Below are 24,072 nucleotides of genomic sequence, written 5' to 3'. Positions count from 1 at the left end.
AAGCAGTTCATATGTGTGAGACTCACAGTGGGTGCTGGCACAAGGCAGCTTGATGAGCAATAAGCTTTGGTTATTAATGTCAAAAGGCACAAACAGTAAATTGAATTCTCCTCTGTGAGGAGGACTGGAGAATAACCTCAGGCAAGCACAGAGCACTTTATGCTAAAACCAAGAAGAAGAAATGGATCATGGCTGGGTGGGAAATGTGAGAGTCACAGGCAGGGCATGCTTTTAGAACGAGGCTCTCTCTTTTTAAGTACTTCTTTCCTTTGTGAGGGACTCCTCTGCATAACCACTACATCTTTTCATGCCTACAGATGTTATTCCTTTATTTAAAACCAAAAGATCAGCTAATGGTATAAACCTGTTCAGTTCACACTTCCTTACATCACCCTCTTTCCTCTGAGTCACCTGCTTCCTGAGTGGTATCTGTGTGTAATGTCACAGCCAGATATATTGCATTAGTGATGGGATGGAAGGGAGGAATAACTGCTGGGCAATTGCAGCTTCCAAGTAGGATAGTGCACAACACATGCTGAGAAGGTTTTGCACAGTCTGGGCCCAGGGCTGTGAGCTGGGTGTTCTAAAATAACCTGGCCTGACATTACTGCCTTCTGCAGCTCACACTGCCAAGGGCAGTCACTGGTAATTAATGGGGAATGAGGCATTTGGTGATTTCAGTGTTTCTATATTTGTCTCAGGTTTTCACATGAGAGAAGGACCAAGGGAAACACAGACATTGATTTTTCCAGCTCTTAATGTGGTTGTTAACAAAAGCAAACACAGAAGCTGAAAATCTCTGGTTGCAGGACATAGATATTTGCTTGCCAAACACCGAATGCTCTGTGACAGAGCTTTATTTAAAAGGAGGATTTGTGACACTTAGGTATTTTACCTTTGTCATATTGACCAGAGAAAATTAGCAGCACCTCCACTGACACTAATGTGCAGTAGTCACTAGCTCATGCCAAGTCTGCAAATCCAGTGTTTGATTTCAGGGTCTGGGTTTGGTTAGAGGTGGGTTTATACCCCACAGGATAGTTTACCAAGCCAAGCAATGTTCAGCTTTCAGTTTCATTGCAGCCTAGTGTATCCATGCTGAGATAATTGCACTTACCTAAGTTCCACGTGTTGAATGTGTGCTGGGCAGAACAGCTATTTAAATGCATCCCAAAGCTGCCCTCCAAGGTTTTATGCACACAGATTGGCTACAAACCAAGGTTTGTTCCTCCGTTGTCCATGCAATTGAAGCTAAACTCTCAGCCTGACCATTTCCTCTTACTTCTCTTTGCCAGGCTGTGAAGAGTTACTGAAAGATGTCCTGTCTCCTGAAAACTCTGAGCTCCAGCACTATGAGCCACAATATGTTGATTACTATTACCAGGTAAGAGAAGTACTAATTCTGTCTCATATTAATGGGCTGATGAAGCCTCTGGAGTGATGTGTAGTTGGATCATTGTAAATTATGTTGTTTTACTTGGCCTTCTGACTCTTCCTTCCTGAATTCATGGCTGTTAGCAAGCCATCCATATTGGTTTAGCTGCATTTAACACGAGTTAGCTGTCGGTCGGTGTGAGAGTATTTAGCATTTGGGCAGAGTTCCTCTTACAAGCCTCAGTATTCGCCTGGCTGTGAAGGGAGATCTCTGTACAAGCTCACTGGCACCTCACAAGTGGAAAACACTGATTTGTATCTAATTAAATCAGTCAAACTTGGTAGGTGAACAAGTCCTCAGGGACCTTCTGCAGATAATAAACAGGGACTCAACAGCTGTTGGGAAGCAGAAACAATACACCGTTGGAAACCTTTGATAGTATTTGGCTGGTGGGTGTAGCATATTTTTAAATTATTAAAGGTCCTCATTTGCGTCCGTCATTTGTCAGTGTCTGTGCAGTCTAAGAAGCAGAGCAGTGCTAAGTTTTACTTTTAGCATCTCTTTGTCTCCACTTTACTACGGTTTTAACCACCTCCACCCATGTAAATTCTGAAAATTAAAGGTGCAGTTAGCATTGTACATTCAGAGAAGGATTGTGTGTCAATGGTGTTACGAGTCTGCAAGTGATCCTGAAATCAGTAGGGAAAGCACTTTTACCTTCAGGGGTGGTGAAGTGTGAGGACAATACTCATGTATTGATGAAGGATGTGATAAGGGTGCTGGTGAGCTGGCGTTACACAGAATGGTTTCCACTGTCCATGCAAAAAAATACAGAAACATTTCCTGCACCTCAGTGTCCATCACCACTCTCCTTGTTTCCAAACCCCTGGTTTCTGTAACTGATGACACATATACCCGCCATGCTGTTGCTTGGTAACCTTAATGGGTGCCATAAACCAAACTCCCTGGTTTGCAGTAGGTGATAGAGGCTATAAAATGAAAACAGGCTCTGCACACACTCCATTCCCCTATTGCTATGCAGACATTGCAGGCTGGTTCTGACACTCTTTGAATGCAGGAGGCAGTTGGGTCTTTATTCCTCAGGGTTTTCACATCTGCTGTCACCCAAAGATGTGCTGGAGATAGGTCTTGAGGAAAAACTGCAAAACCCTGCAAGCTGCACCTCTCCTGCCATCCGTTCTCCAGGAGAGCCTGAGGTTGGGAATTGCAGTTGCTAATCCTGATAGTAGCTGCTGAGTTTCTCATTTGAATACTGGATTTGTGCCTCTGGGAGAGGGAGGGGGCAGAGGGTGACCCTCCCTGTTCAGGAAGAGCTGATCTGGCACTGCTGTGGTGGAAGCCTTGCTGGCCACTCCTGACGTCCACCAGCCCCCTGGATGGTCCCTGCAGAGGGTGGCACCACTGCAGTTGGGTCCTGCAGCACTGTTTGCCCACTTTAGTGGAGCCAGTGCAGAATTTGTGCTGCCGGGGAGTAGAACCAGGTCCTTGCTCACCTGCACAGGCCAGGTGAGCTGTCGTGGTGGGGAGAGGACAGGGAATGGTGCACACTGTTGTACATCCCATGCTTATCCTACAGCTCGTCTGCACCACTGCCTTCCAGAGGAGCTCGTTCCAGCTCCCATCTCCAGGTCCTCCAGGTGCAGTTTGGAAACTGTTCACTAGATGTCAGCTAAAGACTGAGAAAAGGCGTGAGCAGCCTCTGCTCCGGCCTTAAGAATCCTCCAATGGCAGGAAGTTGGAGTTTTCAGTCTGATGAAGCAGAGGAGAACTGAGGGTCAGGTGGATTTGAGATAATCACCATTCATTGCATTTGTTCCCCCTTCCCAAGGAAGCACATACGGAAAACATATGAGCTGTCCTTGCATCTCCCAGACCTTAATGAGTGTGAATTCCTGGTGCTGTAATCAAGTTTATGGGCAGCTCCCATTGGCACAAATGGTAGTTGCCTGCCTAATCTGATTTTCACCCCAGTACACCCTTTGCATGTCTGTCTAATTCTCAGGTGCACTCAAATTCCGAGACAGCAGAAGGACACAACTGCTGTGAGGGTACAAATAGATATTTTGAAAGGGAATGCATCTTTTTTATTCCACCCAAGGGGTTGTGCTTACACAAAGGCAGGTACTGAGCTGGTTCATTGTTATGCTGTCTCTGCATTTACACAGTGACTTGAAAGGAAGGGGAGATTTATCCTTGCCACAAGTTATTTCCCCTGTCCTCTGCTTTTACTTTTCCTTCCCCTCCCAAGAGCCCCCTCCCTGTATTGCAGCCTTCTGAAGCCCAAAGGCAGCAAACTGAAGAGGTGAAGGTAATTCCAGGAGGTGGGATGAAGTGGCAGGAGCCACAGTGAGGTGCTGGACTGATCCAGCTGTTTGGGTATGTTGAGTTAACTGGGGAAGAAGAAGCTGCTGAGCCTCCAGCCTTTAATTACAACCAACTGGCTGCAATTAATTTAAACACATATAAAATCCCCTGATACCAGGAGCTTGGGGCATTTCATTTGACATTTTCTAAATCATCTGATTTTATTTTTTGTTTTTCTTCAGTGCAAACAAAGAAAAAAAGCCAACAAGCTTTTACTGTCTGAAAACTTTGGCTAAAAGAAGGTGAAAAAGAACCCTATTGTATATGCAATTCAAAATGCAAAGGCCATTCCATGGAGGGTTCCAAATGGTCTATATTGAGAGGCTGTGTGAATGATATTTCAGGAAAATAGATAGCTCTGCCTTTGAGCTCAAGGCTGTTAAGGTGTGATATGCAGAACATGAAGAGCAGCAATTGGTTACTACAGGATGTCCCACTGACTTCTGTCAGCATTGATTCAGGCTGCGAAGAGTTTCTCTTTGGACCAGAGAAAGTGGATCCAAAGAAAGTTAGGAGGATGGGATTGCAGTTGGAAGGTAGCAGTTCTAGAGCCCTTTAGCTTTGGGACCTGCAAATAAACCTGTTCTGTCTGTCTGTGGGTTCAGTCTGTTGATTTGGTTAAAGTCTGAACTGTGCTCAATTTGAGGCATTGCTTCAGTCAAGTGCTGTTTATTAGTATAATTTCTGTCTCACAGCCTTTGGAGAGATAATAGAAATGCTCTGAATTTGCCAGAAGCAAATTTATCAATCCCAAATTCCTTTCCCAGTGTTTGCTGCTATGGCCTCAACTCTTGTTTTGGCTTCAGTTTGAAGGGAGACAAAAGTCTCCCTAGCCCAGTTTGCTTTGTGGCAAGCATCTGGTAGCACTTCAGAGCCCTTGGATAGCCTTTTGGAGATGATAACCAACACTAAGTCCACAGCTGAAATATGTGTGTGAAAACCCAGACCCAGATTCAGCCAGCTCAAACAAAGCAGAGTGCCTGTGTCTCATATTTCCAAATGGCTGGCTCTGGGCCTTGCCGGGCACCCAGCCAGCTGGGAGCACTAGCCACAGGACTCACAGGGAATCTGGCTGGTTCCATCTGCAGCTCCCTGGCCAAGATTTGCATTGCAGGCCCTGAGAAGCAATGGTGTGGGTCTGGCTGCTCTTCTGTCTGAGCACCTGAGGTTAGGGAAAAGAGAATCAGAACAGGAGCTCCTTTGTCAGCTCTTCACCTGCTGTGTTTTGGCTGCTCAGATTTGAAGGGAGCCTGAATCTAGATCACCCCACTAGTGACAGAAGAGGGAGTTGAGTGGCAGATCTTAGAGTTTCTCACCATCAGCTAGCAGGGCACTTTGGAGTGCTGCTTGTGAGGGCACAGACTATTTTTACATGTGAGTTGTTGCCTTTTCGTCTGAAATCAATGGCCAAAAGCCATACATGCAAACCCAGTGGAAGAAGGTTGTGAGGTACAGTAATGGCAGGGTCCTTGTTTTAATCAAACCTGTTTGTTTCTTATTAATTGTTGCTGTGCTGAGTTGCCACATACCCTTTTTTTCTGTTCTCATCTGTAAATAAGAGTGAATCTGTCCCTTACTAAAATACAGAATGATCGCTGCATATCAAAGAATGAGCTGCCTTTTCAGTCCTGTGTGTGTTCCCCTGCCTGCCAAGTGATTAATTACACTGTATGAACAGCAGAAAAATTGTTGAAACATGACAAATAAATTGTGTTTGCCTCTGGGATGGAGCTGGGACTGCTGGCTGATCTGCTGCTTTGAAAATATTTTCAGTAGCAATTAGGAGTCCCTCACCAGCTTCTGAAAAAAGGGTTTTTTCCCCACTAGCTGCTTGAGGATATCTGCTGACACCTGTGTCAGAGCAGAGGGGACCTTCTGCACTGGGAGAACACTGTGATCCAAATGGGTTTTTCACTAGGCTGTGGAAGAACGCAGCAGGAGAGTCTGTAACCAAGATATTTTTAGTTTTCATCTCATATATTCTGTTTTACAGCAATGACTCCACCTTGACCATCAAGTTGCCAGTGTTCTTGGGCAGAATAACTGACCTCATTTGTTACGAGGTTTTCTTGATACTGTTTTTCCTAACATCAAACCCAGGTGTTGCCTAACTATTAATGTGAAATACATCTATCTATCCTTCCACCTTCTGAGGCATCATTAGCAGAGACACTCCTGTCTTAGCAGAGAAAAAGCACATAAGAAGTGGTTAAGATGGAAATACCTTTTCAGCCAATGGCAAAGAGAAGAAGCCGGTCTGTGTGGTAAGGACAACCAATATTAAACACATCAAATTGAAGCTTTTTTCCCCCATTTCTTATCAGCCTCCAGTTTTCTCTACCACCCACATGCTCTCAGTCATTCTTGGCTCCCATTGTGGTTTCAGCCCTGCAGATGCTCAATGTCTGCATGTTAGGATTCCCCTCCCTGTGCCTGAGACCCTGGGTGTTTCTGCCACCCTGGGATCACACACTGTTTGCAAAGTGCTCCCCTTGCCAAGCTGCTGCAGGGCTCGTGTGTCCTGCTGCCGCCATGGGACCTGTACATCTAGAAGTCTGTGTTGTAGCTGGTGCTTCCAAATCTGCCAGATTCTCCTTGCTCTCAGCTTTTGCTGAAATGATGTTCAGCATCTCCAGAGCTGGCCTTTAGGGGGACCAACCTAAGGATTGATCCCAGCCCCTGCTGAAATCGGTAGAAACACTTCTTAGACCCTGGGAGTTGTTAGATGAACACCTGGGGTTGTTCCTGAGATGGCTGAATCCCTCATTGGAGGGGTAAGGTAGGAGAAAAACTTGTTAAAGCACAGCCATGCAGTTATAGAGAGAAAAAAGTGCCTGTTCCTAGGTAGGATTTTACACAGGCACTGCACTGTCTGCACCAATGAGAACTTTATTATAACCTCTGCGGGCAACACTCTCAGCAACTCATTTTTCCTATTTTTTTTTGAGCATCAAAAGCAACATTAACTACAACTGCTGAGAAGCCCCCAGTGAGCAATTACCAAGAGCAATGAAGAGCACAGTGTGCCCCCATTTGGGATTCATTTACATGGAAATTGCCTGCTTTCACCTGGCAATATTCTGAATTTTATTTTTTGTGTTTGTGCATACATGCAAAAATAACTGTCCTTGGTCAAAACACCTGCATAAAAATAACCTGCCTCTTTGGCTGCTCAAGCTGATTCTGAAATGCTGCCCTGGAGAACTGCTATACTGAGAATGAGGAGTTCTGCACTCTGGGCAAGGCAGGCACCTTCAAACAAAATAAATGCCAACTCCTCCAAAAACAGCCCTGATAGAGATTGAGGGTTATTTTCTCTTTCAAAACTTGTTTGAATTTTTGATTTGGTGGAACATCACACGCTGACATTTTTAAAGGGGAAATTACTTTTTCGCTGACTCGTTTTTGCTCAGTTGTGGTATAAAACACATGTAAAATAACTCAAAAGTGAAACACTTTGGCCTGGTAAAAAATATTTCACCTCTTTCTCAAAACATGTTTTGGATTTTCTTGAGAGAGAAAACTGAGGTTTTGACTTTCTCATGCTGGGCTAGGACAAAATACTTCAAGATCTAAGAGCCTGCAGGCCGGAGAAATGTTTTCCCATCCAGTGCTTGCCACAACACCCCAAATGCAATCCCCATGTCTGAGGCCAGCAGGGCTGGGGGGTGACCTGGCAGAGAAGCTGCAGCCCTCAGAATGGAGTCTCTCAGTGCAAAGTGTTGATTCAGGTAGTTTGCCCTGTGGCAATCCAGCATCTGGGCTGAATTTGTGTCAGTGGTGTTGAACAAATGCTGCCAGTTGGCTGGTTTCAATTGTAAGCACCTGCTCCAGCAGGTGAACCACTGGCCTCCTGTAATAGAAGCATAAATCAGTGAGGGGCCAAAGATTGTTTGCTCCCCACAGGGTCTTGTCTGAGTCAAAATTCACAGTTTCTTAGGGCTTAGGGCTATATTTGGCTGTGTGGTTTGAGACAGGGGGAAGTGTGACTGCCTGGCTCAGACATCACTGCTGTGACTCGGAAACAGAGATGAAGTTCTGACTGGAGTGTTCTTCCAGGCACCCATGGGAGAGTAATTTTGTGCACTTATTGTCATCTATGTCTTTTTTTTTTTTTTTTTTTGAGTATTTCTTTTCTGTGGCCCAGGTACAGTTTTGTATAGCATTCAAAGCTTTACCATTTTGAAGCCTGTCACCTCTCTCTTTGGCAGAACCACTATTTAGTAGACATTTTCTGTCTCAACCCTGTTTTTTCTTTCTGAGGCATTATCTTCAACCTTTTTATCTGCTGATTTTCTGACAGAGCAGTTTTGGGGGTGTTTTTTCTGAAATTGTCAGTTGCCATGGCAAAATATTCCTCCCATCCTTGGATAAACCAATTTAGGCTGTGGCTCAGTCTTTAGGTAGAAGCTGTGAAATGACTGAAAGCTGAAAGTTGGTCTCTTTTATTGAGGAAGTCACATCCCTATTGATTTAATTCTTCAGGTAAGTGTGGCTTTGTGGTTTAGTGCCTTTTGCCTTTTGTTTGATGTGCTGAAAACCTGTCCACTTGAATTTGTGGTGTGTCTTGAGTACAGCATTCTTAGCAACAAAAGCAAAGAAATATTATGATAGCACTTGCCTTGCTCTGTGTTCCTGTGAAAGAAATGCAACTACTGGGTCAGACGGTGGGGAACAAGTCCTGACTCTGATACATAGCCTTTGGGGGATAGCAAAATATCTGTAATAACAGTTGCTGTATGAGGGCAGGGCACACAGCATTCACTGGGTTTCGTGACACTTGTGTGACAAGGAAATCTTTGCCCTCTAGTTCATAGATTGACACTGGCTCTTTTTTCCTGGTTTTTATGGTTTTAATTTCTTGTTCTACTTTGTATCTCTTCTCCTTCCTGCTTGGGGAAATTTGTGCTGTGTTTATGGAAGATTGTGGGACAATCCACAATCTTCTTTCTTCTTCTCCTTGGAATATTTACAGTGATAAGGCTGTGAAATTGAAGTATAGGATTTTTTTTTTTTTTTTAAGTAAAGAACTTTGGTTTAAATAGGTTGTTTTCATTTTGTTTGTTTGTGGGTTTGATTGTTGGGTTTTTTCAGAAGAAGAAAGTTCTATGTAAATGTATAAAAGCTGGTTGATAAAGCCAAGATTCCAGGTTATTATGAAACTGTAAAGAGAAAGTCAGCCACAAAGGGATGTTGTAGTTGATAAAACCAGCAAAATCCCTCATTGCCCAAACAAACAAAAAGGATTTGACTGCTTCTTTTCTGCCTTTTAACTTCCCTGATGAAACTGAGAGCAGTGTAGTTTTTCGGAGGTAGCTTCTTTAATTTTTCAAAACAAGAGCTGCACATACTGCTAGAAATTTTCCCACTAAAATAAAAACATTCCTCCATAGGTGAAATCTTACAGGAGCCATTTCTGTCACACAGCTGTTGCTGTGCTGAGACAGTATTTCAGGGTTCAAATACATGATATTTTAGCAGCCTCAAGAATTGCCACCAAAGTGACCCAGACAGTTCATGAAATTGCCCAATAATTTTCCCAGTTATGAAATGTCCTTCGTCTCTCATGTCACACCCAGCTCTTGCCATGTCCAAAGTCCCCACAAAACCACATGGTCTTTGTCCTCCTCATTCAGGTGTCCCCCCCAGGTTTTCCTGGCAGGGATGTGACATGGTCCCACTGTGGGACTCTGCCACAGCAAAGTGTCACAAAAGTGCCACACAGGGACTGTGGCACTGTCCTGCATCAGGGACAACAGAACTGTTTAAAATTAAACCATCGTACTCAGCTGGGCTTAGAGCTAAAATGAGATCTTGATTATCCTGTCTGTTTTTAGAAACTGGAGAAGAATCAAAATGTGATTTTTAAATTTTTTTTTCCCTATGCTGCGGTGTAGAATGTATCTGTCTGGGTGGAGGCAGGCTTTGCCAGCACTGTCACACATCTGGGCTCAGAAAAGCAATTTGTAACTGAACAGGAAGAAAAAGTAGGCCAGCCTACAAGAGAGTATCTAGGAATTACTCCTGAGGGATTTGTGCTACACTGCCTCCAGCAGCTGAAATAACAGCATGAAATTGCGATTAAAAATTAAGAAGAGATATGGGCTATTTGACCTTCTTTCAGCCAGGGACACAGAGGCCCTGTCTAGGATGGGGATGCAGAGAAATGCAGCTTCTGTTGAGCGATTGTGTGCCAACAGGAGGCTGCTGAGGTTCACCTTAAGCTTAGTGCAATAGGGTTCTTTCATTCCTCCCAGAACCCAAACCAGTTTCAGCACTGGTTAAAGCAGAGTGAAACTGTCTTTGCTCCAACAGCTGCAGTCTGAACAGATGAGAAATAGGAAGGAAGGAGCTGTCAATTCTTACATTTTCTGAGTTTGCAGAAATCCAGGCAAGATTAATTAGGCCCCCGAGAGGCCTTATTAATGAGGATTTAATTTGCCAAATTTGCTATTTGGCTCACCTTTTTATCCAGGCTGTTACCGTAAACACCTAGCTGACTCCAGCATCAGCTGGGGAACAGCCCATGAGACAGAGCAGTTTGGGTGGATGTGTACCCTGGATCCCAGGCTTGTTTTGGAACTCAGTGTTATGATAAGCTGCTAGGAAGTTTAAGTTGGAATAATAATATAACCACGGCAGTGTTGATACAGAGCTGATGCAAATGCTGATGGGTGTTTTGGGCTGACAGTGTGAACCTGGTAGCTCAGTCTGAACCACCAGGGCTGGGAAGGGTTTGGAAAGGGAATGCATAAAGCAGAAAAAGCATATCAACAAGGGTGATTCCTTGGAGCTTGTGCCAGCCTGTGTAAATAGGACTGTGATAACAAACTGTTTGACTTTGATTTGTGCTGAGCTGTGGAGCCTGGGAGTCTGCGAGGAGACAGCCCTGGTGTGAATCCTGCGCATTTGTTACCTTTGGGCATCAGTCTCTGGTCACTCAGCTATTGTTGGGAAGAGGCTTTCTCAGTGTGTGTTTGTGCAGCACCACGTAGAGCAGGCAGGATAATGACTGGAGGAGAGAGAGTCTGCAGGCTCTGCACCCTCTGATGAGTACAGCAAATACATAAATATGCTGTAAAGTTGTAGAGTTTTGGCTACTTATTTTTGTAGAACAGTGCAATACTTAGGTAAACTTCCTTGCCCATGGTAGAAATTTATTCATAGCATTCTAACAAAGCCTGACCTGATTTAAAATGGGGGGAACTTCTCCACTTACACGTATAAACTGTGCTGCCATCCCTTCCACCAGCAGAGAGGATGTTTGGCTTGTGTTGGTGACAGAACAACAGACAGAACCTTCAGTATTTTTGTATATTCTCCACAAGAAGTTTCCTATATTCATAACTGTTCTGCGTTTATTACTGGCAATGTATGTTGAAAAAATTATTGGTGTTTGTTGCTTCAGTGAGTTTTTAATTACTGTGTCCTTGAAGGCTAATGCCATTGAGGAACATTATTGTGGGTAACTGGGGCATGTGTCTTTCATCAGGAGATGGACCATATGGTTACAATGCCCTAAGGCATAATCATGGAAGATGGGAACCTGTCCAGAATGGAGAGGGGTGATGAGGAACCATGAAAATCTGTTGGTCAGATTCTTTGATGATAAAAATCAACTTAAGAACATGAGAGAAACAAGCCTATGTTCCTGCTAAGAGTTTTTTTCCACCTTGTAAGCTTTTGAGACTATTGCAGTAAGAGCTTTTCCCATATATATCTTTCCTTCCAACTCTTACAGCTTCACCTTAGACAGGATTTTCTCTGGGCTTTCAGAGTTTCAGAATTAAAAATGGCTTGTAACTGCTCAGAATATTTCACAGACTAGTTATTATTGTGAAAAAGTGAGGAGACCTGAAGAATGAATGAAGTCAGTATTTCACTGCACCTCTGAGATCTGATTTTTATGGAAATCAGTAATGCACAGCATTTTATGAGACTAATAGATAAATATTGCCTTTCACAGATAGCTGTTTTTCTCTGAACTGTTCAGCAGAAGGATCAACAGCCATCCCATTATGAATCACACTTTGCTGGGTTCTCTGGCTGTGGGAGCTGCCATAGGTTTTTCACCTGGCAAGCTGTCCGACAAGTGACAGAGTAAAACACCAGCTTTCTCCTTCCACTGTGTTTTGAAACTGCATTTAAAATCTTTCTGTTTGTCTCACTGCCAAGCCAATGGTGAGATATTACAGGGAATTATAAAAGGGAGTTTTGTGTGGTAAATTCAGAGTTCAACTGTTCTCTAGTACAATTCCTTGCCTATAAAGAAACTCTGAGGAAGCCTTCTCAGATTACTGCACCCTGACAAAACACTGCCATCAGGAGACATCCTGTGTCATGTCGTGGTTCTTGAATCAAAGGGGAAAGAGTTTGTGCTCAGATATCACAGGAGGTGCCCTGCCAAGAGTGACTGATACCCTGCTGGTTTACAAAGAGAAGTTTTAGCAGTGAAATGTACTGAATAACACTGCCCCATGTGCTTCATGAGGCAAGGTCCTAGGGCTGGGGAAAGTCCTGGAGCACTTTCTCTGGAGTTATTGAAGGTCACTAATTTTTCCCCCATAAACAAAATCATGAGATGTTTCCTGACTTAGAGCCAGGGCATTACTTGCTGTGCTGGTGAGGGACATGCTTTTATGCTTTTCCTCTAACTTGTGTGTAGTCTTACTAGATCAAAAACCTTCACAGGAAGAGTCTCTCTTGATTGTATTTTTATAGCGCCTGTCATGGGGGGCTCTTCCTTTGCCTCTCTCTTGGGAGTGCAGGATCACTTCAGTTTAGAAGGAAGACGTTGGAAAGGGAAGAAACCAGCACTAGCAGGAGTATATCAATACTTATTGACTGAAATAATCATATTTAGTTTGATTTAGATACTGGCATTGTGCACAGACTTACCTTCACATGCAGTGTCTTCTTTCCTGTGAGGGAACTGATACTCAAGAGAGGAAGGACTCTCCTGAACAAGCTCCCAGGAGTTCAGACCATGTTAGGAGATCCCCTGTTCCCTCTGTTAGCATGGCTCCCTGGGACTGGCGTGTCCAAGTCCACTTGGGGAGGCACCACATCCCACTTTCCAGGAGGCTGGGGCTGCCTTCGCACTCCTGACGCTTCCCTGAGAGCCAGTGGGTAACAAGAACCACATGGACCACACGCCTCTCTGCTTCCTGAGGCATTTCACCATCTGTAACTGCTTCTCAGATGACTCAGGGGGTCTCAAAGCTTCCCCCCTGCTGACAACTCACTGCCTCACAGGACCTCTTTTCTCATGGCATCTGAACACTTCCATACTGAACATGATTAATTAGAAAGGAGAGGTGAGTGTCAAGGGCATGGATCGGTGTTACAGAGTAGTTCAGTGTTTTAATTTGAACAGATTATGGAAATAGAATGTGAAAGGGAACTAGAGGTATTTTGCTCCCTGCTGAAATGGTAAAGAAGGGTCGTATTTAGCACAGGAAGGGCCCCTTCCATGACTTGTTCTTTACAGAACATCAGGTACTGCAGGCCCTTGTCTGGATTCACCCCACAATCATGTGGTGTCTTGATTTTCAGTCGATGTTTCCAGCCTGCACTGCAGGTTTTGGTGCAGCTGCCAGGTGGGAATCTTCTTCATTGGCTTCATTTCCCTCTAATATTGTATATTCAGAAGTGTCCGTGCAGCACCAGGCCATTGACAGTACTGCTGATTACTTCACATCACTATTCAATTAGGATGAAAAACAGGGAACGAGCAAGTGGAGATTTTACACTTGGGAAAGAAATTGATTTATGGAACTATCAGACTGTTAGCTCCGACAGGCTTTTCTTTAAAAAGCAAGGAAACTATTCTTTTCACTTTGGGGTTGATCTAAATCAGGGAATTTGTACAAAATTATTCTTCTCAGCCTGTGATTGCAGAGACCTAACAATGGGGCAGAAGTGGATCCTCTGTCACGTTCTGTGCTGTATCTCAGGAGTGAAGAGGAGCCTCCTACAAGCCTGGACTTTGCAATGCCTCAGTGGGACTCCACTGAAAAACCTTGCCTGGGCCACACCTGCTCAGTCACAGAGCTCTGCTCTTGCTATAGCAAGAAATTTCTGTCCTTTGGCCAGTGTAGAATCTCCTGGGAATTAAAGCTGGTCTAATCTAAAGGCAACTATGGGATGTACCTAGGTGCTGCCCTCCCCTGTGCCTCATATAAATGTGAACATCACCCAAGAGGCACCAAATTAATTGGAAAGGTCTGGATGGTGCTAATATTGTCACAGCTTTGCCCACACTTGTGAGCTTTATTGGACAGCTGTACGTTTCTCACGAAGCTGGGAGTTTTCCCTGAGGCATTCTGAAATAAATGTTGTAGGAATTGAAGGTGTCTTGCCTCCTACAGCAGATCTGCACCTGCTGTTCCCTGCTCCAGACTCAGCCCAGCATCACCCAGTCTGGCATCGTCACACCCTGCTCTTGCCAGGCTGCCAACAGCCCATGTGCAAGGGCTGGCCTTGCTGTCTGACACCAAACGTCTCCCAGATCCTCCTCACAGCGAGGCTGAACCAGAGGTTATGTTTTTCCTGGTATGTTTGTGTTTGTTGAGGAGAATTCGCTCTGGTGGTATTTATAGTCTTAGCTGTGAAGGGACTGTGATAGAAACAAAAGGCTGTTTTCTGTGATTCTCTCAGGCTGCTGCTGCACTTGTTGCCCCAGAGTTCCTGTGGGGAATGATAGGTTTGGCTGAGCTATAGCTGAGTTACCTTTTCTTCCAATTTCTGTAGCTAGAAAGGGGCCTGTTTCTGTGACCAGGACAGAGAAGTTGATACAAATACTTCACTAATGAATGTATGTCAGCTAAGAAAAATTAGTTCTAACTTCCCTGTTAATACAGGTGTGTTTGGAGGGACCCTAGTGCTAAACACAGGACCAGGAGAGAAAACAGCAGAATTCATTTTCCTATTGTTACAAACCTCCCATGATTTTTGGGAAGGACAGCTGAACCATGCCCTCTATATACCATGTTGTCCTCCCTATCAGGAAAATAAGGATAAAACTATAAGTTCTGACTGTCTGGATGGCAACCTGGCTAGCAGGGCATAATTGCCCTGACTGTATTTGCCAGCTCTACTGAGCAGAGTAGCCCTCTCCTCTTGTCTCTTGCCCAGCTCCAGAGAACTGTCATGGAATTAACATGTCCTGCCCCAAGTTTGAGAACAGCAGCCACATCCCTCAGAAAACAGCTCCAAAAGGGCCTGACAGTTAAATAATTGCCTCTGCTGCCTGGCTTTTAAGAAATGAAGTGAAACTTAAATGGGAGTTCTGCAGTTTGATAGCCCTTCCACTTGGCTGCCATCATTCATGGTGGGCGTTCAAGCTTCCAGCCTAATGGGGATTTGTGAGAAGGCATCAACTCAGAAAAAGTGTCAACAGCACCCCAGGTCAGACAAGGACATATTATTATGCACCTTTGAAAACACAGCCAGACTTCACATCTCAGCCCAGCATGCAGCAATCATTAGTCACCCTGCCTAATCCCCTTGACCTATTTTTTTTTCCTTTCACAGTGGTCACATTTGAAAATACTGTCTAGAGCTGGTTGGGCCCACACAAGGTTGTTAATTGGGATCTGTCTAGCTAAGGGGTGACACAGAGGCAAAGTTCAGCACAGTGTGCTTGGTGTCCTGCTTGCAATGCTGAGGGTTCCCAGGGAGGTGGTGGCTGGGACCCCTTGTGTCACCAGTATGTACAGGGACTTTATTCCTGGTGCTTCTGAAGGGGCTGGTTCTGAAGCACCTGCATGCTTTGGTTTATCTGGAATTAAGGATTTGCCAGGAGCTGGCCCAGCAGGAGGGTTGGAATATGAGAAGCACTAATGACATTTACTTACAGGAGTAGGAAGACCCGAGTTGGAACAATGGAGCAGCCAGGGAAAGCCTGCCCACACATCTCCATCCCAGACAGCTGGGTGGGCATGGCCTTAGTCATTAGGGGATTTTAAAGGGGTTGCCATCCTTATTTCCCCCTAAGACTGGTGCCAAAGCTGTGGGAAGCAGCACAGTTCCCAAGCTCCATGCACTGGGGCTATCATTCACTATCATCTCACAGCAGCTGCTTTCCCTTATTCTGGAGGGACAACCGTGGGGTGGCCCTACACAGGTAGGGAGATGTGGGAATGATCTGCAGACTTGGAACAGAGGCTTGTAACTTCTGGGAGATTTATTCCACATACTATATATCAGTTAAATCCCTGGAGGCTGAGGCCAGTTATGTAGATGAAGGAATTAGCATAAAAACTATTTACAATACTTATTCCATTATTATACTATCAAAGTGCTTCACAGGCTGTAATGAATTCCTGTTGCAGCATCTCTGGGAGCTAGAAAATTGTTATTCATCCAAGTTTGAAGAAGATAAATAGAGCTGTTCAGGGATAAGACTCAGGTTGCTGGCAGAGTTAGATTAGTTTCCAGATAAGCCAGGTTCCTGCATACCACTGAGGTCTCAGAAGATGTCCATCATCGATGGGAACAGGTACCTGGGTCTCAGCTGGTGCCCTGTCTGCTGGCCCAGATTTTCTATCTGAGCATCTGTAACATTCAGAAGTACTTTTGTGCATGTAGGTGGAATTTGATACTGAATTTCACAGACTAATAATTTTCCAGAGTGCTTTTCCTGGTTCCTCTGTCTGCAGAGCCTGCCCAAATGAAAGGCAGAGCAAAGCAGGGCTCCCTTGCCTCCGCTGGGTAAAGGATCAAAGTTCTGGATGGTGCTGGAGGCACATGCCTGTCTTGCTTACTGCACTAGGTTATGAAGCTGCTGGTCTAGGGTGATTGGTAGGTGTCAAATCTACTTTATAAAATTGGCCAAAGGTGATATTATAAGTTTGCTGCACCCTCATACAAGAGGCATGTTCTGATTAGGTCAGGCTGTGTTTTGCTAGAAGGAGCCAATTTTGGAAATCTTGCTTCTCCCTATCACATCAGCATTCCTGCCTTTCCCTGGTGTCTCAGGGGCCAGAGGTGCATTTGCTGTTTATCCTCCAGTCCCTACAGGCATCTATAAAATCTACAAGGCTGAAAAAATTTGCAATGCTAAAATTTGAAGCTGATGGTCACAAAGTGTGGTGCCTACACTGCCAAACAAAAACTGGTCAGAAACTGCTTCTCTGATGCTGTAAGGCTGCACACCTGATGTCAGGAGTGGTGCATTGAGTGCATTTGAGGGATGGTGCAGGTAGGATCTTACTTGGTTCTTGCTCTTTGTGAAGCTGTTTCCTGGTCTGGTTTTGACCTACTGTGACAGGACTGAGCTGTGTCAGTCTGTCCTGCATATTCCTACCTTCATTAAATCCCTGGGTACTGAGTGCTGCTGTATGTTCTCTTTTGCTGTTCATTTAGGGATTTAGGGCAGAAGTGCTTTATGATGCCATCATCATCTTGTAAGGAGGAAAGAACAAATACAGTGTATTCCCTAGATCCAGGATAATCGTATCTTGACAGCACACTAATTAATCATCTCACAATCAGGTAATTCTTTCCCATGTTGCTGTCTAATTACTATTTAGTAGCCCAGACTTCAGTGTGCAAATAACTAGTATTTTTAAGCACGGATTTCAAGGAGAGGAACACAGTGGGCTGTGACTCCTGATGTAACTCTTCCATCTTCTTTGAATTCCTCCTGGCATAAATTTGATCTGCCAAATCTTTTAGTCTACTGAACCACACAGCAGCCCTAATTATTGCCATATTGGCCCCAAGGAAAGAGTGTGCCCAGCTCCACTGCTCAGTGCAATGGAGCTGCTGTCCTGCAGCTGATAATGTGCTCAGAGTACATCCATATGTTGGCTCCCCAGGAGCTCTTCCTAACCTAGCAGATTATAAACTAATGAGCTTGAGCCATACTTTGGGGATCAATATACAAGATGCTCTTAAAAGATGGGGTAGTATATTAGAGTGTGCTGAGTGTCTCCGTGGTAGAGATTTGCTTGTAAGCCAGGGAAGACAGCAAAGATAAAAATTGCAATTGCTTAACATTTGTACCTTGAAATTGCTTTTTGCCTTTGCCTCCAGCTCCTTCCCTTCTGGTTTAGCTGGGTTTCCCAATGTTTGTGATGTGTCCTAACTGTGTGCATGCATGCAAGAATCCAAATTCTATCCAGCCAAAAATTTAGACTCATTCAAAAGTTTTAACCAAATTTGGAAGAGCAGCAGAAGCTTACAATATTAATCTTTTGTGTTACATAAAAATAGGCTTTGTATGGGTAGAGTTAAAGTGAGACAGACCTTCATCCATGGGACTTTACCAGTGTAAAAATGATTTTATAGTTCAACACTATTCCCATATGTGAAAGAAATCAGTGAAAGCTGATACAAGGCAGTTTCTCACTTGCAGAGCTGCCTCTTGGGCTGGAAACATTATTTAGGTGCATGTGACTCGGGTTGTTGTTAGCTATATCCCATAATATCTCTGTCAAAGCTATAAAACTAATCCCTAAGACATCAATGTCCAGCTTGAACAGCATATGTACACCTACCTCCTGTTGGCTGTGGGCCTACTGATAATTTAATATCTCCTATTTTTTCAAAGCTGTGTGACCCTAACAAAGAGGTGACTTCACGTCTTGGTGTCAGATTTACCCCAGACATATTGCACCAATTTTCTCATGTTTTTAGTTCTCAGTTGTACCCAGCTGCCTCTGTGTTTGCAGCATGATTACACCTTCAGTGTCCAGATCATCAGACCTTTGCCCAAACCAGCCTGAGAATGGCCTTGCAAACATTCTGAGGAACTGGATGTTTGATTTTCCTTGGCTTGTTTGCTTTCCATTATCTGTCTTCATGATGATAAAAAACTGCTGCTGTCAACCTGAGTGCTCTGGCTTTGCTGTGTGGAAGACACAAAAGGAGGAATGATGTGCAGGCTCTGCTCCCAAAAGCTGCCTCGTGGAGCTTCTCCCCAGAGGAGCCAAGAGGAGGGAAATGTCGACCACATAAATAGCAGGGACTCTCCAAGAACATGTGCTGGAATAAAAGCAGCTAAAAATAGTCTCTAAGACTAAATGTGAATCATCTGGAGAGCAACTAGCAAAATTTTCTGCAGGAAAATCCTGAAAGGAGGAAGCCATGCTTTCAGAAGCAATCATACAAGCTGGAATCAAATAAAGTCCTCCAATGAAAAACTGCCCCTTCCAACATGTGCTCTTGGGGAGAGTTCACACCCTGCCCTGGGTCTGCCTTCTCCAGTTATGCTGGGTGCAGGTTTTGCTTAAGTCTCTCTCAGGATGGGATTTTTTTTTCCCCAGATTTTCATCATGTTTCAAGAACTGGAACTCCAACAAGTGGAGTCAGGCTTTGTTAAAACAGCCAGAACGTCTTTCTTCATGGTCAGGAAGTTTGCAGGTGCCAGAAACATTTCAAGGTGGTAAAACTTTTTTTAAAATAGTGGTTTTCATGGTGGTTAGTGCACCTCTTCTTCCCGTGCAAATGCTTGTCTCCACTGACTTCTCCCAGCCATTCATTCTCCTTCTTTGCCAGCTGTAATCTGCTGCTGTGGCTTACCAGAGCTATTTCCAATGCAACACGTTTAATCCGAAATTGAAAAGTCTTTGTGCGCTGAGGCCTCGGTGTCGTGTGGTGAATATCTTAGATGCAGAGAGGGATCAAGGTGGCTTCTTAGTTACCAGCAGTTAACACAACCTATTGTGGTTGATTTAATTGCCATTTATCCGGGTCTTTGTGTGCCCTGCTCGGAAGGAGTGCGAACTGGAAATAAGACAGCAGATAAATAGCCGCGGTTTTGCTGTGGCACCAGGCGAAAGCTCAGCTATAGAGCAGCCCTAGTGTGCTCTGACAGGCATTGAGGAGCAGCTGAAGCCTTTCTGCTGGACAATGCTGGGCCACAAAAGCAGCATTAGGCCAGCAGCCCCAGCCAGGCGGGAGTAGCTGATCGCAGATGGATCCCCAGGCTCTCCAGAGCAGGACAGCAGTGCCACAGCCATGCTGCTGTGCCAGGAGCTGGCACTGAGCTGGCACTGAGCAGTGGTGGAGCCCTAGACACACAGACACTGCATTCGCACCTCTGCTTCTCCAGCGGGGTGTGTTTCTTCTCTGTGTCTTTCAGCTTCTCTCTTTGTGTTGGCATTTCTAGCTGAGATACTGGATAGAGTGTCAAATTCAGTGGTAAAGCTGTTTTCTCTCAAAGTTGAAATGTCCATAAAATGCTGATTTTGACAACATTTTGGCTCAGGAAAAAGGGAATTATTTGTGAATTTTGGAGTTTCCAATTTTGATGTCTTTCAAGAGTAGAAGTTTCAGTTTTTCATTTTGACTTGATTTTTATTTGCGTAATCTTTAAGAACGCTTTAGGAAACTGATTGGCACCAGTCTTCACAAAATTCTTCTAGTGAGAACTTTCACATTTGCCTTTAATTCTTTTCAAGAGTATCAAAATTTCTCTTTCAAAATCCCTATTTTCAGCCTTAGGCTTGTGAAAGACAGGGCAGCTACCCAGCAAAGCAATCTAGGAATATAATGGGTACGATATTTCATCAGAAATTGTTCTTTTCCATTCAGGAGAAGAATGACTAATGTGTAGTGCTTTTCTACTAGCTGTTAACAATGCATTTCGTTTTTCCTGACGTGTTTAGAAGAATGCGACAAGAGCCCCGAGGCATCTTCTAACAAAGAAATGTATCACTTGGCGTTTTTACAGCGAGCGGAGGCTTTTCTGGGTTACACACGTCAAAGTGAAGTGGTGGGTGTAGGTTCCATTACCCACCAGAAAGGAAACAGAAGGAAACAGTCTGATAAAACCTTGGTTTTATTAAGCTAATATTCCTATATAAGGTTAAGATATTGCTGCCTGCTGAATTTATTCCAGACTTCAGGCCTACTTGTGAAAAAGCTTTAAGTATGAACAGATAAAGAGTTAATTAACCTCCTCAGAATTAGACCTTCTTAGACCTTCTTAAAAATTCATGGAAATTGTGAATGGAAGAGATACATTTTTAAACATGCTCGGATTATTTAATTGTAATATTTGCCAGTCTTTGCTGCGGAGTGTGAAGCCCTTCCCTCTCAGTTCACACCCTGGGACATCCCAACTCTGTGGAAGTGTCTCCACCCTCTGCCCTGTAGCCCCTGGCTCTGTATTCCTGAATTTTATGGACATCAGGCCCAACTATGCAGTGATTTGACCTAGAAACCGAGCCTTGCCTGCCTGAGAGTGATGTGCCTTCAGCATCTGTGTGTAAAGAGCATGAGCTGTCTCAGGTGCCTCACTCCCTGGGGTGTCCAGAACTAGTTCTATTAACAGATGATCATCTTTTTGGCAGAACTATTCACGCTTAATCTCTTTTGGGCTGACTGATGAATCTGGTTGGAGGCAGAGCACCCCAGGGCTCAATGCAAATGCAGTGCCAGGAGCAGGCCGAAGAGCAGTTTATCTTTCTCCTTCCAAAATGTCTGAGGGAGTACAGTGAAGTGTAAAAACTCAGAAGCAAATCCAGAGTTATCTTCCTGTGGTACTTCCTTGTCTCCTTTTGTTTCCCACTCTCCTTTGCAATGCTATTATTTGAAGTCAGGAGCTGAGGCCCTGCTGGGAGGGGACATTTAACTGGTTTACTCCAGCCATACTACATTGGTCTTGTACAAGTTGTTCATTTTAAGTTACTTACACACCTATGATGGTAACTGTAGGAGGAAAGAAGAGGATTAAAGTATATCCTCCCTGGAAACTCTAATATTGGTAATGTTTGATCCTTCCCACTTTGAGCAACCCCTATCAGCAAAATTCAGGGTTCGTGAATTTCCATTGTTGCAGAAATCTGAATGTTAGAAGTTGGTCTAGTTTATTATTACATGATAGAAAAAGGCAGGAAGTGTTTTTTCTATACCATTAAAAATTGAAAGATACTGAAAAATGTTGCCTGCCCTAACTCAAGTCAGAACTGTTTATGAGCAATAGGGAAAAAAAAGAGAAAAACATCTGTCAGATCAGTCATACTGATAATTTTAAAATGCTTTGATCTGACTTCCATAATGTAAACATTCTTATTGTAGTCAACTTACCTGTAGAAAAAAAGATTAATGTTGAACAAGGAAGCTCGAGTGCATTTAGGATCAGTTGTAACAGAGGAGCAAAGAAAAATGGGATTCCTAAATGCCTGTTTATCTCTTCCGGTTTTGCACAGGCTTCCATGAGCTCTGTGAACCTTTTCCATCTTAACGCCACTAAGATGTGCAATAGCCATTAACGCAATTAACACGTTATGAAAGGGAAAACGAATTCAGAAGGGTGAGAGCCCAAAATGACATCTGTAATACTGATAAGAGGTAGCAGAGAGGTGGTATTTTTTTCAGATAGACAGTTTGGCTTCTGCTGCACTTGAGACTTCTCTTTTCGTCTTACCTGGCTATTTCTTGCTCTCTGAAACTTCACACATCTTGTATTTTGGACTGTGAGATCCTTGAGATAAACCTTGGCGTCCTGAGAGCTGACTGTCCAGGACCTGTTGCCATAATGCAGAAGTTTAGTTGTGTGTTGCTGCAGCAGCTGATTTTATGAATTCCCTGTGTTTCCATCAAGAACCACTTAACTGCAGATAATGAAATTTTGGCATAGCAGATTCTTACAGTTGTTCAGAAATATCTGATTCCACTGCAGCCTTCAGCATCAGACCTGAGGGCAGACTGCAACCCTACCATTGTTTCTGTGATCTCGGAGCAGCTCAAAGAAGAGGGGTGAGGCAGAAAGTTTATTTATTTCAAAAAAGCTAACATAGTTTTTAACATCAGTTACAATTCCAGATAGAAAATGTTTCACTAATAAGCAATGTTGCAAACCGCTGAGAGCACTTAATGGAAGTTTATCTTTACCTGAATCAAAGAAAACGATGCTGTTCGCAGCCCTGTGTGATGCCCGTGCTGAAAGGAGCATTTGATTAGGAATGCCTTGGCCAGGGCGAGATCTGGAAGCTTTGGAGTCTGCCCCGGGTGTCTTGGCAACGATACGCAGTTGAGAGCCCACATCAGCACACACACAGAGCCTGTCCCAGGTCTGGCTTCACATCCCGTCTGTGCAAGGCAAGAGAGAAAACTTTGCTGCTGCCGAGACGGGCTGTAGAGACACTGCAGTTCCCGTAGAGACTTCCACAGCCGTTCTCAGTAAGTACAATTTTAAATTAAGGAATGTTTTCTTCCCTCTGAAGTCATCTTTGTTAAGCGTGCTGTAGTTCAGGGATGTAAATCAGGCTAAAACGCACAGTTAAAATATACAGAAGCCTGCTTTCAATTAATGTGAAGCTGCTTTAACCAGCCATTAACTGAGTGGTATGAGACTGAAGGAGAGAGTCTTAGAAAACCTTAGAGACTGGGAAAGCAGAGGCTGACCCTTCCCCCTTTGTCAGCGTGTTCTTTTCAGGAGTTAGCCCGTGGCATTGTGTGTGCAGTAGAACCTACAGCAGAGCTGGGGCAGCCCCTGGGCTCTGCACATCCCCCTGCACGGCTGATGCAACAGGAGCCATTCCCACTCCTTGGGTACTGAAGGCAGAGACTGTGATAAAGCAAGCTTGAAGAGAAAAACTGAGCTGAGCTGTTCCCTATTGTCTAAGGTGTTTGTTTTCTTAGGCAGAACCAGAATGTGCTGTGAGGTTTTGTTCCCACAGAGCTTTTCTGCTTTCTGAAAAGTGTTCGTGTTTGTTTTTAGTGGAGTAAGAAGTGTTTGTGGAATACCTGGAGATTTATACCAAACCAGAGGAGAGGGTATGATTGTGGTTGTATTGCTGGTTTAGGATAGGGGTGTCTGAATCCATCTGCAGCCTCTGTCACAGCCTCAGTGTGGCCTCTGGGAAAGAGCTGATCTCCCTGTGCACTTGAAGCGAGCCCACACAGGGCCTTTCTCCCTGGCATGTGATGTGCTGCGTGGGCTGCACTGGGGTGGGTGGGCATGACTGGCTGCTTGGTGCTCATGGCAACCTCTCCCTGCATCTTTGCTGCAAACAGCAGTCGCTGCAGGGATGTCTGCACTCCTGGCTGAAGCGTTTTGGGACAGAGGTTTGCACAGACAGTGGCACATCCTGTGAAGAAGCATGTTCCTATGAAGTACATGTTAGGATAGAACCACGGGGCTCACAGGCACAGCGGAGGGCTGGGCTGGCCTAGCTCCCTGCAGTGGTACCTGTGTTGCTCTAGGAAAAGGCCAGGGTGGTGGAACAGCTCCTCATGTGCAGTTCTCTCAGCAGCTCAGCTGCCCAAAGCCATATCCTGAGGAACACAGCTCCCATCAGTGGGCTGCGTGGTGACTCAGGCTGCTGTCAGGGAGCTGAGTGTGTCTGTTTGTCCTT

General features: G+C 44.4%; 1 protein-coding gene across 4 annotated transcripts in view; it reads left to right on the top strand.

Annotated features, from left to right (window-relative positions):
• Positions 1-24,072, top strand: part of RAB11FIP4 (RAB11 family interacting protein 4) — a 113,187-nt gene that overhangs the window by 41,878 nt on the left and 47,237 nt on the right. For all 4 annotated transcript variants that reach the window (XR_014855574.1, XM_085077579.1, XM_085077578.1 and 1 more), the window contains one exon: positions 1,296-1,384. Coding sequence is in view for 3 of the 4 variants with exons in the window: in XM_085077579.1 (XP_084933705.1) it covers positions 1,296-1,384 (89 nt within the window). In the remaining variant the exon portion in view is untranslated. The remainder of the gene's footprint in view (positions 1-1,295; positions 1,385-24,072) is intronic.

Source organism: Lichenostomus cassidix, chromosome 18, assembly GCF_008360975.1.
Source record: "Lichenostomus cassidix isolate B80296 chromosome 18, HeHo_3.0, whole genome shotgun sequence".
Classification (NCBI taxonomy): Eukaryota; Metazoa; Chordata; class Aves; order Passeriformes; family Meliphagidae; genus Lichenostomus; species Lichenostomus cassidix.
This window is presented reverse-complemented; position numbering and strand designations above follow the sequence as displayed.